We start from the raw sequence: 18,800 nt of genomic DNA on the forward strand, positions 1-18,800 counted from the left end.
TATATATAAAAATGTAAAAAAAGGTGAAACTGTGGGCTCCACTTTTCTCCGAAACCGCTTGACCAATTGTCCTGGAATTTGGACACAACGGTCCATGCCACTACCTGAGTGTTTGCACAACCTCGGATTTCTCACATCTCATACCTGCGCAGGTAAAAACCTGCTTTTCCACAAACTAAAACAGCGCCTTCAAGTGGTGTTATTCCCACAGCTCCTCCTCCACCTCCCTCCCCATGGAGTCTATCCTACACCCACAAACCCCGCCTCCACCACAAGATCCTGTAAAATAGGGGGACTCTGAGACTCAGGGGGATCTGAAGGGGGGCTATTACCATTTGACAGACTAACGCACAGCAACGCATGCAGGGCCAGCTAGTTTTTGATATAACTGTAAAAACTAAAATGAAACCTTCAATTGGTTGTAAATGTTTAGATTATACCAGCAAGAATGAGTCTTTCTGTAAAAAAATGATTTAAATCAAGTCTTACTGACTAGTGATTTAGATCATGATTTAAATCGATTTGATTTAAATCAAATCCACCCTGTGTGCAAGTTCTGTTACGTGCAGAGGAACTTTACGGCAAGCATAACTTAAATTGCTGTGAAGGGTGATTTTGGAGCCCTCCAAACCAGGGGTGTCAAACTCAAATTCATCGGGGGCCGCATCAGCAGTTTGGTCACCCTCAAAGGGCCGCTTGTGTCTGTAGGACTATGTGTCCACTCTTTATTATCATAAATTATTGTCACTGCATTTAATTATTCTTTTTTTATGTAATAATGTAAGCTCATTCCCGCCCCCACACGAATCACATTCCTGCGTCGTGGCGCGTGTGTGGGAGGGGATGTAAACGAGGGAATTTTGAACAAAAGGTGGGGATCGACGGCTTGCGGGGGGGGGCTCAACTAAACCTTCAGCAGGAAGGAGAAAGCCACTGCTGGGATTAAAAACCTGCAGATGGAAAGAGGGCTTCCCTCTCCCGCCCTGCGCACACCCAAACCCCGCTAGGCAGGATGCCACACGCTGCAACCCGCCCCATGCTTTGGAGAGGGGCAGGAACATGCGGTGCAGCGCCAACTCCCTGCTTTGCTTTTGCATCCTCCCTCCTCAGCGCCAGAGTCCCTTCCCCTCGCGCTGAGGGAGGGCAGCGGATTTCCCGAGGAGGAAGGCGGCGGCAGCCCCAGCGGACGTGCATCTTTGCCTCAGAGCTGCTCTTCCCCCCACCCGCACTGTTGTCGTCTTCGCCGCCGCCTCTCCCTACCGGGACTGCAGGCAGAGGAGGCTTGAAAACCTCCCCCCCCCAAAAAAATTCCCCTACCACCTACTCAAACCGCGAGGCGACTCCATCTGGAGCCCTACATCACGAGGGGCTGAGAGGAGGAGGCGGCAGAGCGGGAAGAGCAGGAACCCGTGCCGTCGCCGTCGCCTTCCTCCCGGCCGCCCCCCGGGGAGCAGCTCCGCCGGAACTGAGAAGCCAAAGGGCGGCTTGGGGGTGGGGGGCAGAGCAAAAGCCAGGCACCCTCCCGAGTGTCTATGAGGAGAAAACGGGGGAAGAGGGAAGAGAAACCCAGCTCCATCAAGAGAGCGGCTGTTGCGCTTCGCCTACTTCCCCCTCAGGCTCACTCCGCGTCCCTTTCGCCCGCTCGCTCGCCCACCTCCCGGATGCAGCCGAGGAGAGGAAGGGAAGCGGCGGGCGGCGGCTCCCCAGTGCCGCCTCACTCGCTCTCGGAGACAACAGCAAAGCCCGCCAAAAAAAAAATCCAGCGCTGCTCCGTCCCGGCACCAACTTTGCCGGCGGCGCCTGTAGGGCTTTCCTACCTCCTCGGCGGGCTTCCTCCTCCTCCTGCATCTCACTTCCCCGTCTGGCCGCTGTGCCACCGCCTCCCTCAGCCTCATTCGAAATTGAAATTCCCTGGCCAAGGCCGTCAGCGCGGCTCCAGCGCCCCGGCCTCCGCCTGCAGCCCCGCCCCCGGTTTTGACCCTCGGCCAATCGCAGGCTCCAGAACTACTGTCAGCGGCTACTGTCGGCGGCGGCTACGTGGGCCACATGACGAGGTCTGGCGGGCCGGATTAGGCCCCCGGGCCTTGTGTTTGACACCCGTGCTCCAAACCATTTGCCCAGATTACAAGCTCAGAAAACAGTAGAACTAGCTGAGAGGCAACACAATTGTTGTTGTCGTTGTTGTTGTTTAGTCGTTTAGTTGTGTCCGACTCTTCGTGACCCCATGGACCAGAGCACGCCAAGCACTCCTGTCTTCCACTGCCTCCTGCAGTTTGGTCAGACTCATGTTCGTAGCTTCGAGAACACTGTCCAACCATCTCGTCCTCTGTCGTCCCCTTCTCCTAGTGCCCTCAATCTTTCCCAACATCAGGGTCTTTTCCAGGGAGTCTTCTCTTCTCATGAGTTGGCCAAAGTATTGGAACCTCAGCTTCACTGGTTGTAGCAATGGTTGTAGCACATCCCTAATTATAATTCTTGCATGATTATGCTATTACAGTATTGTACAATCTTAGAAGTTCGCATAATCTTTGAATGGAGTGTGGCTGTGACTGATGGCGTCAGACTGACTGTTGGGCATCAGACCCACCAACGACATCAGCAATGAGTTGTTGGTCTTAACTGTGTTATTATAACAACTGCCACTTTAAGAAACTTGTGCTTTATTTTCCTTCCTCCCTCCCCTTTATTCCCCTCATGTGTCCTGTCTTTTAAGACTGTAAGCTTTTTTGATTGCAAGACATCTTCACTCAGAGACCCCTTTCTGCTAAATAAATGGACAATGAATAAACAATAACAAACACATGATTAAAAAAAAAGACCAGGTAGTGTGTTTCAAAGGTGTCGGGGTGTGCACCTGTTGAATCTGACTTCAGCGCTGGCAATGGGGCAGCATCCTCTGCCACACCTGGCATTGGGACACAAACAGCTCTGTCTCTAACACATGGGTAGGCAAACTAAGGCCCGGGGGCCGGATCTGTCCCAATCGCCTTCTAAATCCGGCCCATGGACAGTTCGGGAATCAGCATGTTTTTACATGAGTAGAATGTGTCCTTTTATTTAAAATGCATCTCTGGGTTATTTGTGGGGCATAGGAATTCGTTCTCTTTTTTTTCAAAATACAGTGGACGCTCAGCTCGCGAATGTGATCCGTGCGGGAGGCACGCTCGCAACCCGCAGTGTTCACAACCCAGTGCTGCGTCTGCGCACGGGCGGGTCACGATTCGGCGCTTCCGGGTTTGACGCAGGACGCAACCTGAAAAGACGCAGCCTGAAGCGTCTGTAACCCGAGGTATGACTGTATAGTCCGGCCCCCCACAAGGTCTGAGGCACAGTGGACTGGCCCCCTGCTGAAAAAGTTTGCTGAACCCTGCTCTAACACTTTGCCGCCACTCCCTGCCTTCCTGCATCTGCCACCTGAGGCAGCCGCTTCATTATGCCTCAAAGCAGAGCTGGCCCTGGAGGCGTCCTTCATTTCCCACCCCCTCAGGGTTATCGCCCCTCTTCCCTCGCGTCACTTACGCTTCTTCTGAAGCTCTTTGTGGAAATCCAGTGAACGTTTCTTCCGGGAAGCATCGGCACTGCATCCATGCGCTAGAAGAACAGGAAGAACAAGATGCGATTAGGAATTGTAGGTGCCAAAATTACAAGGAAGCAGACAAGACTTTTTATGTATGTGATGACAGCTGCGCGGATGCTGTTAGCTCAGAGAGGGAAAGAAGATAAAGTCCCTACCAGAAAAAGAATGGCAAAACTGACTGGAAAGCTCAGGAACCAGGGGACCAAAACTTTAAAAAGGAATGGGAAAATTTACCTTAAAGACCTCTGTAAGCAGCTGAAAACATTAGCAGGATTGCAATAACACTTGTAATGTAACGAGAACTATGGATACAATAAAAAGCTTGGATTATTTTTTAAAAATGTGGTAAAGGTAAAGGTACCCCTGACCGTTAGGTCCAGTCGTGACTGACTCTGGGGTTGCGGTGCTCATCTCGCTTTATTGGCCGAGAGAACCGGCGTACAGCTTCCAGGTTATGTGGCCAGCATGACAAAGCTGCTTCTGGTGAACCAGAGCAGCACACGGAAACGCCGTTTACCTTCCCGCCTATATATCTACTTGCACTTTGACATGCTTTCAAACTGCTAGGTTGCTGGAGCTGGGACCGAGCAACGGGAGCTCACCCCGTCGTGGGGATTCGAACCGCCAACCTTCTGATCAGCAAGCCCTAGGCTCTGTGGTTTAAGCCACAGTAGAACCCATGGAGGGGAAGGCGGGAAGGCCAGAGATTGGGGAGAATGATGTCATTTCGGATGTGTTGTGGTATGAATGTAAACTTAAATAAAAATTATATAACTTAAATAACTTAAAACTTAAATAAAAATTATATAAAAAAGAAAGAACAAGGGTCAATGGTAGAAATGAGATGCTAGTGCACTGGTCAACAATGCTCTCCGCTCCCCCAAACTCCCTCTCTGCCCGTATCCTTGTTTCGTGCTCCTCCTAACGAACTCACCTTTCCGGAGAGGGCTCATCAGCTCGCCAACCCGAACGGAGAGCCCGGCATCTGCAAAAACGCCAAGGGTGTTTTCTCCACTGCCGGCCGTGCAGCCCAGGTCGTAGCTTCCCATGGCCTGGAAGACCTTTTTTCCGGAAAGAAAGGATTACAAAGATGGGTCAGTGAAACCGTGCACATGATCCAAACGTGCAGGGAATCAGTCCTTCAGTGTGACAGCAGCAGCAGCAGCAGCAGCAGCAGCAGCAGCAGCAGAACTCCCTGCCCACTGACATTGGGCAGGTGTGTTTGCTGACCTGGTCTCTGTGCCTGCAGAATTTATTTATTTATTTATTTGTCTAAGCAATCCTAACCTGACATTGTAAATTTGGTGTGTATTTGAATGTGTGATTTTATATTTACAGTGTGCCTAATTTTATTTTGAAAACTTGTCTCTGACATCCTTTAATGTAACATCCGTTAATACTGTATTTTTCGCTCCATAAGACACACCTTTTCCCTCCCAAAAAGGAAGGGGGAAAGTCCGTGCATCCTATGGAGCGAATGCAAGAGCCAGAGCCTGCGCCAGAGCCTGCGCCTAGGACAATTCAAGAAAGAAAGAAAGAAAATTCTTGTTTTCCTCCTCTAAAAACTAGGTGCGTCCTATGGAGCGAAAAATACGGTATCCTTTAATGTACATTTCACATTTCACAGGTGTGAGGGACAGGGGCTATCGCGAAGTCCCTCCCCTCCTGAGTTCCAGCCCAGCCCAGAGCGCGGCTGAAAGCAGGGAAAGCTCCAGCTCAAGTGGGGAAACAGGAAGTGGGGTCCAAGGCTCTAGCAGGGTAGAGGAGCCATCGTCCCAGGTGGGACAGGAAGGAGGAAGAAAGGGGGGCAGACCCATCCCCCCAACTCCGGAATTGCGCAAAAAGCGTAGGGGAAAGAGGATGGGTCTCCCCAAGTTGTTATGCTGGCGAAAAACGTGCCAAACGCCATTCGGAGGTACTGATTCAAGCTGAGGAGATGTGTCTCTGTAAATAGCTCTACCTTTAGCACTGTAAATACGCAGCACCAATAAAAAGATAAAATGCAGAGCGGTGTAGAGTCGTTACTCTGAAGTAGCCCCATCCGGCTACTGTGACAGCTACCTCCGAATCTTTTTTTGGGCTACTTTGGAGTTGCTGGGATGAGCGCGCCAGAAGCGGAGAAATGGCGGCAGATCGCGGAGAAAGCCCAGCAGGACCTGCAGCAACTGGCGTTGCAGGCACAGGGGGAATTAAAGGCGGCTAAGCAAGAAACGGAGAAAGTCAAAGAGGACAGGCACAACCTTGCTGAACAGGTGAGAGCACTTCAGGAGAAAGAGCAGCAGTTAAGGGCGGTAGCGGTGGACCTCCAAAACAAGTTGGATGCAGAGAAAAACAAGGGAGGAGGGGGAGCCCAACTCCAAGTGCTGCCAGGAAGGAGAGCAGGGACCCTAGTAAGCAAGTTCAATGGAGACCCGAGGGAATATCATGGCTTTGAGACTGAGATCGTGTATGCTCTTGAGCTGCACCATGATGAGTTCCCTGATGATGCGCACAGAGTAGCGTTTATTGTGGAACACCTTACCGGGGCAGCCAGGGAGTGGCTTAGACCGTTAATCGCGACAAAAAATCCTTGCATGAAGAATGTCAAGCTATTTTTAGAGGCTTTAAAAACCATGTATGCGTCTGATAGCCATATGGACCAGACCAAAGAGGAACTGCATAATTTACGACAAAGAACAATGACAGTTCGCGAATATTGGTCAAGATTCACCATGCTGGTGCACAGACTGGGGTGGGAACTGCACTCGCCTCCGATGGAAGCGGCGTTCTACCTGGGGTTGAATGAGGATGTGAAAGATGAGCTCTCGAGAGGTCCAAAGCCCAGTAATATGGATCAGCTGAGCAAAGCGGCTCTGGCGGTGGGGGTGAGACAGGAATCCCGGTGGAACGACAAGCAAGCAACGCGCGCAAAGCGGGCTTGGTTCCCACGGTCGCAGGAGAAGCCACTCCCCCAACAGCCATCTCACGCCATGCCAGGGGCCAGCCAAGACCAGGAACCCATGCAAATTGATAGCGCGCGCACGCGGGCTTTTCAAACCCCAGCGGTGCCAAGACGCAAGGAGGGAAGAGGCGGGAATTGCTTTCTCTGCAACTCCCCTCAGCATCTCGTCAGAGACTGCCCACATCGCAGGGAATGGCAAGGAAAGGCGGGAACGGTTGTGCCCTCCCCCACTGACGCAGCACCACAGCAGGGAAACGAGACAGCCTGGCTGCAGGAGACAAGGGGCAGCAGCCAGGCACAATCGGCAGACAACAGCCCCAGCCCACCCACCCGCACAGCGAGGAGCAGCGCCAGCCCACCCCCCCCAGAGCAGGGGTGGTTCTAGAAGTGACGCTAACGCTCCCTAATGGGTATCCCCTGACGGTCCTCGCGCTAATCGATTCGGGGGCGTCGGCCAACTTCTTTTCGAGAGACTTTGCAGAAGCGCACCAGATCCAACTTCTGCAGCTGGATTTTCCCCTGCACGTCTCCACCATTGATGGCAGGGAGTTGCTGGGAGGGGCCATCACCCACCAGACCCCCCCCCATGAGAATGACGGTGGGAAGGCACTCAGAGACACTGGCATTCAACGTCACCACCATCTCAGACCCCCCCATCGTCTTGGGCATGAGCTGGCTGGCGCGCCATGACCCCTCCATCAGTTGGCACCAGAGATGCATCACGTTTGGATCGGACTTTTGTCTGGAACATTGCATGCAGCGCCAACCAGGGGAGGGGCCTCCAATAGCCACGGTGGCCACCATGCACGTCAAGGGGGGTGAGGCGATACCCAAGCCGTACTGGGACCTGCAGGAGGTCTTCAGTGAAGCGGAATCCGACCACCTGCCCCCGCACAGGTCGTTTGACTGCCAGATCAACCTGGTGCCGGGGGCCACGCTACCCCCAGCCAAGCTGTACTCCATGTCAGATCAGGAGCTGGAGGATCTGCGTGCGTTCATAGACAAGAACCTCAAGAGGGGGTTCATCAGAGAAAGCAAGGCAGCGGGGGGCAGCCCGGTCTTCTGGGTGGACAAGAAAGACACGCAACAGCGCCGTCTTGTGGTGGATTTTAGACGCCTGAACAACATGACAGAACCGGTGGCTTTCCCAATGCCCAGAGTGGACGATCTGCTGACAGCGGCACGCAGGGGCAATATCTTCACCAAGCTCGACCTGAGGGGGGCGTACAACTTGATCAGGATCCGGGAAGGCGATGAGTGGAAGACCACGATGTTCACGCCACTGGGCTCTTTTGAATATCTGGTGATGCCCTTCGGTTTGCAAGGGGGCTCAGCATGCTTCCAGGCCTTCATGCACCACGTCCTGGGGTCCCTCCTCTTCAAGAACTGCTTGGTCTTCCTAGATGACATCCTTATATACTCCAATGACCCAGTGCAGCATGTAAAGGATGTCAGGGAGGTGTTGCAGCGCCTGAAGGAGCACCACCTGTATGTGAAGCTGGAGAAGTGTAAGTTTCACACCAAAGAGGTGGACTTCCTGGGCTACAAACTGTCAGACAAGGGGCTAGCGATGGACAAGGACAAGGTGCAGGCCATCCTGGACTGGCACAGCCCCAGGACGCGCAAAGATGCCCAACGCCTACTAGGCTTCGCCAACTTCTACAGGAAGTTCATCAAGAACTTCTCGCGGGTTACGGCTCCCTTCACTGACTGCCTGAGAGGCAAGCAGAAGTTCAGGTGGACACAGGAGGCGCAAGCAGCGTTCGAAAGCCTCAAGAGGGTGTTCGCTTCCGACCAGAACCTGTTCCACGTGGTGCAGGATGCGCCCCTACGCGTGGAAACAGACGCTTCAGACAGGGCTTTGGGAGCGATCCTGTTGCAACTGGATGCCAACAGAGAGTGGAGACCCTGTGCCTTTTTCTCCAGAAAGCTGACACAGCCAGAACGCAACTACACGGTGTTTGATAAGGAACTTTTAGCGATCCATGCTGCGTTTAAACACTGGAGACATTTCCTGGTGGGCGCCAAGCACCCCATTCAGGTGTGCACAGACCACAAAAACCTGGAGTTCTGGAGAACAGCCAGGGTGCTCAACCAGAGGCAGATACGGTAGGCAGAGTTCTTCTCGCACTTCAACTTCTCCATCCACAACATACCGGGGGAGCAGAACGTCAGGGCGGATGCCCTCTCCCGCAAGCCGGAGTACATGGAGGAGGAGTTGCCACCAGCACCCCGGCACATTTTCCCCCCATCAGCATGGTCCTGCGGAGCAGCAGTGGTGAGCGCGGCAGAACTCACAGAACTGACGGCAGCAGATGAGTTTGCCACCCGCATCTTCAGAGAGCTGCGAGGGGGGAGGGAGCAGGCAACGGACTTTGCAGAACGCGGGGGGCTCCTTTTTTACAGGGGAGCCCTATACCTGCCCACCACCCAGCTCAGAGGTAAGGTCCTCAAGCAGATGCATGACAACCCGACGGTGGGTCATTTTGGAAGGGACAAAACCACTCACCTAGTCATGAGACATTTCTGGTGGCCAGGGGTGCGGGAAGATGTTCGGGACTATGTAAGGGGCTGTGACACCTGCCAGCGAGCAAAGGTGGTCAGAGCACCACCAGCAGGGTTGCTGGAGCCATTAGCCACACCGCACAGGCCGTGGGAAGTAGTGTCCATGGACTTCATCACAGACCTGCCTTCGTCCAGGGGCAAGACCGCAGTGTTGGTGGTGGTGGACCTCATGTCCAAAATGTGCCATTTTATACCGTGTGCAAGGGCGGTCTCTGCAGAAGAGACAGCCAAACTGTTTGTTGACCACGTATTCAGACTGCATGGTTTGCCTTTGAGAGTTATTTCGGATCGAGGCCGCCAATTTGTTTCCAGGTTCTGGAGGCGGCTCATGAACCTCCTGCAGGTGGAGGTCAGCTTGTCGACGGCTTGGCACCCGCAGACCAATGGACAGGCGGAGAGGGTCAACGCCATTCTGCAGCAGTACCTGAGATGCTACGTCAGCCAGAGGCAAACGGACTGGGTGGATCGCCTGCCACTGGCAGAATTTGCCTACAACAATGCAGTGCACGTCTCCACAGGGGTGTCGCCCTTTAAGGCCAACTACGGGCGCGACCTCAGATCTTTCCCGGAGAGGGAGGGGGAGGAGGAGGAGGAGGGCCCACAGGCAGAGGATTGGGCAGAGGAACTGGAGACGGTGCACCAGCAGCTCAGAGAACACTTGGAGAGAGCCAAGGAAGCGTACAAGAAGGGGGCAGATCGCCACAGGCGACAAGGGGAGGTCATCAGGGTGGGGGACAAGGTTTGGCTGTCCTCGGAGGGCCTTCCCACCAGAGGGAGGTGCAAAAAGCTGGCACCCAGACGGCTAGGCCCCTTTACGGTCACGCAACAGGTTAACCTGGTGGCATTCAGGCTGGCACTGCCAGAGGACATGAGGGTGCACCCAGTGTTTCATAGATCGTTGCTGTCGCCATACAGGGAAAGTAGCAGGTTCCGAGGCAGCGAACAGCCCCCCGAGGGAGGGGGGGAGAGAGGAGGCAGGGAGCCACTCAATGAAGCAACGGCCATCCTTGATTCACGAAGGGGGGTGGGGGGCCTGGAGTACCTCATGGCATGGGAGGATGCCCCGCCATCCCAGAATGAATGGGTCCCAGCCACTCAGATACGGGAGGAATTCTTGGTGGAAGAATTCCACGCCCTCTTCCCACACAGGCCCAAACCCTGGCACATGGAAAGGGAGGGGGGAGAAGGGGAGGAGGTCGCAGAGAGCAGTTCGCCATGGAGATGGGAAGCGGAGTTTGAGGACCCGGAGGAAGAGGTATGGGCGTCTCCGCGGTCCACCCGGTCAGAGGAAGAGGCGGACTGGCAGCAGATTTTCACCCCCACCAGCTCTGAGGCCACGGACTTTTTGGGATTTCAGTCGTCCCAGGAGGAAGGAGGGAGCCAACGGGACTGGGGGGAGGTATTCACACCAACCGGCTCGGACAGCACGGAGTTTTTAGGCTTTCAGTCGTCACCGACACCCGTGCAGCCTCTCGGGAGGGGAGAAGGGGGGCTTGGGAGGGGGGTGGATGTGAGGGACAGGGGCTATCGCGAAGTCCCTCCCCTCCTGAGTTCCAGCCCAGCCCAGAGCGCGGCTGAAAGCAGGGAAAGCTCCAGCTCAAGTGGGGAAACAGGAAGTTGGGTACAAGGCTCTAGCAGGGTAGAGGAGCCATCGTCCCAGGTGGGACAGGAAGGAGGAAGAAAGGGGGGCAGACCCATCCCCCCAACTCCGGAATTGCGCAAAAAGCGTAGGGGAAAGAGGATGGGTCTCCCCAAGTTGTTATGCTGGCGAAAAACGCGCCAAACGCCATTCGGAGGTACTGATTCAAGCTGAGGAGATGTGTCTCTGTAAATAGCTCTACCTTTAGCACTGTAAATACGCAGCACCAATAAAAAGATAAAATGCAGAGCGGTGTAGAGTCGTTACTCTGAAGTAGCCCCATCCGGCCACTGTGACAACAGGCTTTGGTGACTAAGCAGTATGTAACTATTGATAAATAGATAAGATGACCTTGCTTGGATTACACCACTGGCCACTACAGCAGTGCTGTCAACTTTCCCTTTTTTGTGGGAAATTCCCTTATTCAGCTCCCTTACTTTCATATCCGGGAGTTGACAGCCCCATAGGATTCCTTGTCTTCAAATCCGGGGGTTGACAGCTATGCACTACAATCGTACCTCGGAAGTCAAACGGAATCCGTTCTGGAAGTCCGTTCGACTTCCAAAACGTTTGAAAATCAAGGTGTGGCTTCCGATTGGCTGCAGGAAGCTCCTGCAGCCAATCATAAGCCCTGGAAGCTGCATCGGCTTCCAGGTTTGTGTTGTTTGGGAGCCAAAATGTTCAACTCGCACGGCGTTCGGGATCCAAGACTGTAATCTGTTTTCAAGCATGCCAAAAGGAGCAAAGAAGGAACACAGAGAGCTGCCTTATACATACCTGCCAAGTTCCAGCCTGAGAAATAAGGGACTGGACCGGAAGTAGCAGACCGAAAGTAGCACTGCCGCCATTTTGGAACTGGGCGGAGCATGCTCAGAAGCGACTATTGATGCTGCTCTGCCCTGTTCCAAAATGACCGCTGCACCAGAAGTCACGCTGCAGCCATTTTGGAACTGGGCAAAGCAGCATCAAAAGTCGCTTCTGAGCATGCTCCGCCCAGTTCCAAAATGGCCGCGGCGCCAGAATAAACCGGGGGGAAAACAAAAAAATCTGTTTTTTTCGGCTGGGGGCAGCTGGAAAAACGGGGGTTTCCCGGGGAATACGGGAGACTTGGCAGCTATGGCCTTATACCATGTCAGATCACTGGGCCCATCTCTCTTCTCAGGACTGTCTCTACGCTGAGCGCCAGCAGCTACCAGGAGCTTCAGACAGATGTCTCTCCTAGCTGTACCCGGAGATGCCAGGAATCGAACGTGGGACCTTCTGCATGCAAAGCAGATGCTCTATCAACTGAGCTATGGCTCTTCCCTGCCACGACATGAGGGTGGTAGCAGAATTTATCTACGCACAGGCAATTCTCATTTTGCACCTGGGTTATGTTTTGGACCCTCATCCAGATTCAGAGCTATGCGCACATGTGTGATTGTGCATCATCTGGACACACCTAAACTGGTCGCTGCCTAAACGTATTTATTTAAGAGGGTTCCTAAAAGGCTTGTTTATTTATTTATCAAAACTGATATAACAGCTTGGTTGTAAACAAACAAACAAAAAACTCCACACGTCCTCAAACAAAGCAGTTTACAGATCATATCTCTAAGTGGCATTAAAAAAAACAACCAATAAAGCAGCATTGTAAACACTGAGGTGCTACTTTAAAAAACAAACCTGTAAAACAGTGTAATAAAAAGAGCTTGCAAACAGGAATTTGGTCATAAAAGGGACCAAACAGTGTAAGTTAATTAAATCACCTGTTTGGGCTCCCCCACAACTGTCATTACTGGGTACGTGGACTGACAACACGGAAGCTTGTCTGTCTAAATCAACTTTGACATGGATGTTAGCTGTACAGTAGCTAGGACTGAAATAGCTCAGCAGTGGAAAACCTTGGAAAATCCACATTTGTCTTTGCGGAATAAGGACTTGTGGACTTTGGCTGTTGCAGAAGAAGTTACGCACAAACTGCTTGTTTCCAGGCTGGGGGGGTGGAGGACCCAGAACATCATCTGCTGAGGTTTTATTTCCTATTCTTTGGACTTAGATGCTAAATATTCAACCATCCACGCCAGCTCAGGAAATGCGGACACTGTGATTCCTCCTTGTGTATAAATACTTACTTTTCTTTGTTTATTGCATGTTGGCTTTAGCATATGGAACGATGCCATACTATGCTATTGCACTTTTGGGTTGTTAGAAATATTAGCAATAGAGGAAGTTTTTTAAAAAGGAAAGTGATCAGAAGCAGGGGCCAGGGAGAGCCTAGGCAAAAAGATAAGCCTTTGAAAAGGCAACCCCAATGACAATAACCTGTGGGAAGTTATTCCAGGGGTAGCCAAGGAGCCTAGAAACAAAGGGCTGTCTCCAACTAAGTTCTACTCAAGAGTAGACCCTCGAAATTAATGGAGATGGGTTCCTCGCATCCGTGAATTTCAGTGGACCTCCTCCGAGGATGACTAATGCTGATTACAACTCTAAATAAATAAATAAATACAAGAAAGAGACTGAGGAGAAATGTGTGAGAGATTGTGTGTGGCTGTACCTTGTCTTGCGTGAGGCGATTCTTCCGGTTGAGGGCGTAAACAGCGGAATCGGTGGCAGCCAGAGATACGAAGGCTCTATCATCGGTGGTTATGGTGAGGGTCAGGGAGTCCTGAGGCTGCAGATCAGTACTTGACGTCCGGAGAACCAGCTGGAGATTGGGCGGGCATAGAGATTAGGGGCAGCCATTTTAAACACCCCCAGTGCCCTTGTAAACATCCGCTCCATTCAGGGAAGGTTCCGAGAAGGAGAATTTTCACACACAAAAATTGAGAAGGCCTCACCTTCCCCTCACAGCTGTCAACGACATCCACCCAGATGGAGTTGGCCACGAGTTCATCCCCGAGGCGGTAAAAGGCCACAAATCGAAATGTGGGCATCAGGCTGGGGGTGATGGGGACGGAAACGGCAGTGTAGGAGCCTCGGGGCACGCTGTCAACAGAGACAATGTCCCCCTTGTTCAACACCTGGAGGGAAAGGATCAGTTCAAAAGAATAGTGCTTAAGCATGGGAATATGCAGTGATTTTGAATGTTCACGTTTCGTATATGTTGTCTTAGCACTGAAATAGCACTGAGGTGGCCCTGAAACATGTGAGGCAGCCGCCTTAGGGCTGGTGAGGTGTTTGAGGACAGAGCTGTGACGGCTACACAGTTTTCCCTGTGCCCCACAGTCTAGCCTGCTTCCCTCAGGAGGACACTGCCCTAATTTTAGGCCAAGTTGCCTACAAAAGTGTGTTTCTTAGGATAAATTCACACCAAAATGCTTGATGAATTTACGAGACAATTTAAAATAGAACCAATGCAAATCGACATGGGAATGCGGAGAAATGAACTTTAAATCCAGGAAAACGAAAAGCCAAGAGAAACCAAAATTGATTCGCCCATCTTGGTCCTTAACCCATCTTTCCTTCATCCTAGGAAGGTTAAGGCCCCTTAGAAAACCCCAGGAAGGATTCACCATGTAATAGAATCGGGAGAAGGCAGTTGATCCAACGCTTTTCAGCCCTAATGTGAGGGTCTCTCCAGGGTTCAAGCCTTGATATTTGGGGCTTTCGATGATCAAGTAGTTTCCTTTGGGGGAGTCCATGCGTTTGGCAGTGAAGGTGATTTCTGCTGGAGACTCTGTTCCGGCTCTTAGCTATGTGGGTGACAAAGGCACACAGAAACACACAGTCACATATTCGCTTCTCGGACCCAGAATTGACCACTGTAATGCTCTCTACACGGCCCTACACGGTTTGGAAACTTCAACGGGTACAGAAGGCATCTTTTAGAAGGCCAACAGGAGCTAGATTACGGGACAGCCAATGTAGGGGTTGTTGGACTACAGTTCCCATCACCCTTGACCATTGGGCTATGACAGCTGGGACTGATGGGAGTTGGAGTCCCATGACTCCACAGAGTGCACCCTGTTGAGTAGCTATCATGGGCTTCTGGTTGGATGCAGAGGAACAGTGGGAGGAACCAGCTGGGGAACCACCAGGGGAAGAAGGCTCAGAGGTGGCAGGACAATGATGAGTGCTCAGAGGGAGAAGACTGGGAAGAGGTAACAGGGCTTAGTGAGCTGAGAGAGTCTGTGGCAGAGAGAAGTCCAGAACAAGAGGCAAAAGTTGAAGCAGGCAAGAGGAAGGAGGGAGGCCAAGAGGGATAGCTGAGTCCGGCTGGCGAAGAGTCACAGGTGTCTCTCCCTCCTGCTGCAACATGCTCCCCTCCTCCCTGGTTTCCCAGGACCAGGAAAGGGCTGAAAAGGGTAGAGGAGAAGTTAGTTCTGTGCAGGCACAGTCTCAGATTGCTTGGAGAAAGCCCTGCAGAGGAAGGGACTTAGACAGCTATGGGGAGGTGGGAACTTTCAGTCTCAGCAACTGATTCATGGGGCCAGACCTAACAGGAATCAGCTGCAATGCTTATTAGCCTGACTCTCCGCCAAATCTGCGAAGAGCACCTTTGTGCTAATAAGGAGTTAATTCCAGCTTTGAACAGTATGATTTACTGCTGGCTGGCTGTTTGACAGAACCCCTTCGGCTATGTATAGTTTTATGCACATCCTATTTGCAACAGTTGTACTGACTACCTATTCTTGTTTAGACAAGTCTACCCAGATGCTTAGAAAGCTAAGGTGGTTTTAATCTGTTTTAGTATTTTAACGTTTATATGTATGGATTTTTCCTGATTTTCCTGTTTTGTCTTTTGTAAATCACTTTGAGTGCTTTTTTAAAAAAACCAATCAAATGATGTATGAATTTTATGAAACAAACGAATGAAATAAATGAGTGCTTTTAGCTAGCTCAAATGCATCCTTGAATTGTGAACCACTCTGAGATCTTTGGATGAAGGGCAGTATACAAATTTAATAAATAAAATAAACTCTGACAGGACCTCTTGCTTGCCTCTGGCCCTGCCCAACACTGTCATGTGACACACACACACACACAAACCCAGAAGGTTTGTCAAGAGAGAATGCAGCCCTCAAGTACTGAACAAAGGTATCCTGTCTCTGCCTTAGTGGTGTGGGACCTTATTAGAAGGCCTACATTCACCCAGAACTGCCTAGAAGCTAAGACTGGCCTTGAAGACTCTGCTTCATGACTTGCCCCACTGAGAAAAAGATATAGATTTAGCCAGCAACAGGGACAGAGTCTTTTTGGTGGTGACCCCAGCATCTTTGGAACACCTTGCCCCAAGAATTTCATTTGATCCCACCTTTGGTGGTTTGTCTACTCCTCCTCCTTCAGAGGAAACTGAAGGTTGAAATGAACTTCCTATTGTTTAGGGCAGGTCCAATTTGTAGTTCCACTGCCCTCAGAAATTCAAACAGCCCCCTAAGTTGTGGACCTCTCTTTCCACAGAGCACCTGGCAACTTCGCTGCAAAATTTCCATTGCATGTGGAAGACGCAGCTCTGTAGCTCGGCGTTTGATGCCTCAGGTGCACACACCCTATTCACACGACGGTCATTTGTTTTAGACTGTTTTTTTAATGTCTAAATTTTTAATTGTTGCGACCTGCCCTGTGGGTGAAGGGCGGATATCAACAGCAGCAGCAGCAGCAGCAGCAGCAGCAGCAGCAGCAACAACAACAACAACAACAACAACAACAACAACAACAACAACAACAACAACAACATACCAGGATAGTGATTGAGGTGGCACCAGAGGGAACATTGAACCTGTGTGTCACAATTCCACGATCGTTGCTTTCTATTTGGGCATCAGCTTCCGACGAGCCTCCCACTATCTGGGTTGAGATGTGGACTGGGAGGCGGGGAGCAGGTGCGCCATCTGGGAGTGAAATAGTAGCCTAGAACGAAACAGCAACATAAAAAGCTCTACCTCTCTTTTAAATCGAAACCAGTGAAGGCGGTGAAGGTCCTGTGTGAGTGCCTGGAGGTGGTTGGAGGATGGATGGCGGCTAACAGATTGAGGGTGAATCCTGATAAGACAGAAGTACTGTTCTTGGCGGACAAGGAGCGGGCTGGTGTGGAGGACTCCCTGGTCCTGAATGGGGTAACTGTGCCCCTGAAGGACCAGGTGCGCAGCCTGGGAGTCATTTTGGACTCACAGCTGTCCATGGAGGCGCAGGTCAGTTCTGTATCCAGGGCAGCTGTCTACCAGCTCCATCTGGTACGCAGGCTGAGACCCTACCTGCCTGCGGACTGTCTCGCCAGAGTGGTGCATGCTCTAGTTATCTCCCGCTTGGACTACTGCAATGCGCTCTATGTGGGGCTACCTTTGAAGGTGACCTGGAAACTACGACTAATCCAGAATGCGGCAGCTAGACTGGTGAATGGGAGCAGCCATCGAGACCATATAACACCGGTCCTGAAAGACCTACATTGGCTCCCAGTACATTTCCAAACACAATTCAAAGTGTTGGTGCTGACCTTTAAAGCCCTAAATGGCCTCAGCCCAGTATACCTGAAGGAGCATCTCCACCCCATCATTCTGCCTGGACACTGAGGTCCAGCGCTGAGGGCCTTCTGGTGGTTCCCTCACTGCAAGAAGCAAAGCCACAGGGAAGAAGGCAGAGGGCCTTCTCGGTAGTGGCACCCGCCCTGTGGAATGTCGTCCCATCAGATGTCAAAGAGATAAACAACTACCTGACATTTAGAAAACATCTGAAGGCAGCCCTGTTTAGGGAAGTTTTTAATGTGTGACATTTTAATGTATTTTAATCTTTGTTGGAAGCTGCCCAGAGTGGCTGGGGAAACCCAGCCAGATGGGCAGCGTACAAATAATAAATTTATTATTATTATTATTATTATTATTATTATTATTATTGACATCCACCATTTTAAAACCTGCCTTCTCCTTTGCTCCCTTCCCTGCCCCAACAACATGCAAATCCAGGAGTACGACGTGATCTTCTTTGTTTTCCTCTTCCCTCCCCAATCTCTTTTTGTGTGTGTGCTGTGTCTTTTGGATTGCAAGCCTGAGGGGCAAAGGACCGTCCTATTACTAACTAAACCAAGAAAATGAGAAATACGTGAACAGCAGGAGACGCGATATACACACCAGCAATTCGAAGGGGGCCCCGGGCACAAAATGGTGCTTGGTTTTGGATAGGTCAACCGAATATGGAGATTCTACAAATTTCACTGAGGCCAGCTCCTGCTCCTCCAGCTCACCACCTATGAGAATGAAAGGAAAAGACAGTGAAGAAAAGGACATCAATGTGGCCTTCGCTCTCTGAAGGCCCTTCTAGACCCATGCTTTATTATGGGTTTATATCAGGGGTCCCCAAACTAACGCCCGGGGGCCGGATGCGGCCCAATCACCTTCTAAATCCGGCCCGCGGACGGTCTGGGAATCAGCATGTTTTTACATGAGTAGAATGTGTTATTTTATTTAAAATGCATCTCTGGGTTATTTGTGGGGCTGCCTGGTGTTTTTACATGAGTAGAATGTGTCCTTATATTTAAAATGCATCTCTGGGTTATTTGTGGGGCACAGGAATTCATTCTTTTTTTTTCTTCCAAAATATAGTCCGGCCCCCCACAAGGTCTGAGGGACAGTGAACCGGCCCCCTGCTGAAAAAGTTTGCTGACCCCTGGTTTATATTCTACAACGTGTTCTTGGCACAGTCACGGTGCAATCATGGTGGACCGATCCTGCTTTATTACCGGTAGTTGTTCTGCAATGCTCCTTATTATTATTACAGTCGTACCTTGGAAGTCGAACAGAATCCGTTCCGGAAGTCCGTTTGACTTTCAAAACATTCAGAAACCAAAGCGTGGCTTCTGATTGGCTGCAGGAAGCTCCTGCAGCCAACCAGAAGCCCCGGAAGCCCTGTCAGACGTTCGGCTTCCAAAAATAGTTTGCAAACCGGAACAGTCACTTCCCGGTTTGTGGCATTCGGGAGCCAAAACATTCAAGAACTAAGCTGTTTGAAACCAAGGTACCACTGTATTATTATTATTATTATTATTATTATTATTATTATTATTATTATTATTATTCTACTGCCTTTACCCCAGACCAGGACTCCAGACAGCTCATGCTAATTGAAACAACACAGCTAAAATACAAAATGCTAAGAAGACATAA

The 18,800-nt window shown here is 51.1% G+C and overlaps 1 protein-coding gene across 1 annotated transcript in view; it reads right to left on the reverse strand.

Annotated features, from left to right (window-relative positions):
• The window catches only part of LOC118080967 (complement C4), a 60,221-nt gene that overhangs the window by 24,978 nt on the left and 16,443 nt on the right, over positions 1–18,800 (reverse strand). The window contains exons 10-16 of the mRNA XM_088663457.1: positions 17,769–17,884; positions 16,384–16,554; positions 14,217–14,396; positions 13,542–13,724; positions 13,259–13,408; positions 4,512–4,638; positions 3,520–3,591 (exon numbers count right to left, since the gene is read on the reverse strand). Of these exons, the coding sequence (XP_088519583.1) occupies positions 3,520–3,591; positions 4,512–4,638; positions 13,259–13,408; positions 13,542–13,724; positions 14,217–14,396; positions 16,384–16,554; positions 17,769–17,884 (999 nt within the window). The remainder of the gene's footprint in view (positions 1–3,519; positions 3,592–4,511; positions 4,639–13,258; positions 13,409–13,541; positions 13,725–14,216; positions 14,397–16,383; positions 16,555–17,768; positions 17,885–18,800) is intronic.

This window comes from Zootoca vivipara, chromosome 2, assembly GCF_965207765.1.
Source record: "Zootoca vivipara chromosome 2, rZooViv2.hap1.1, whole genome shotgun sequence".
NCBI classification, from domain to species: domain Eukaryota; kingdom Metazoa; phylum Chordata; class Lepidosauria; order Squamata; family Lacertidae; genus Zootoca; species Zootoca vivipara.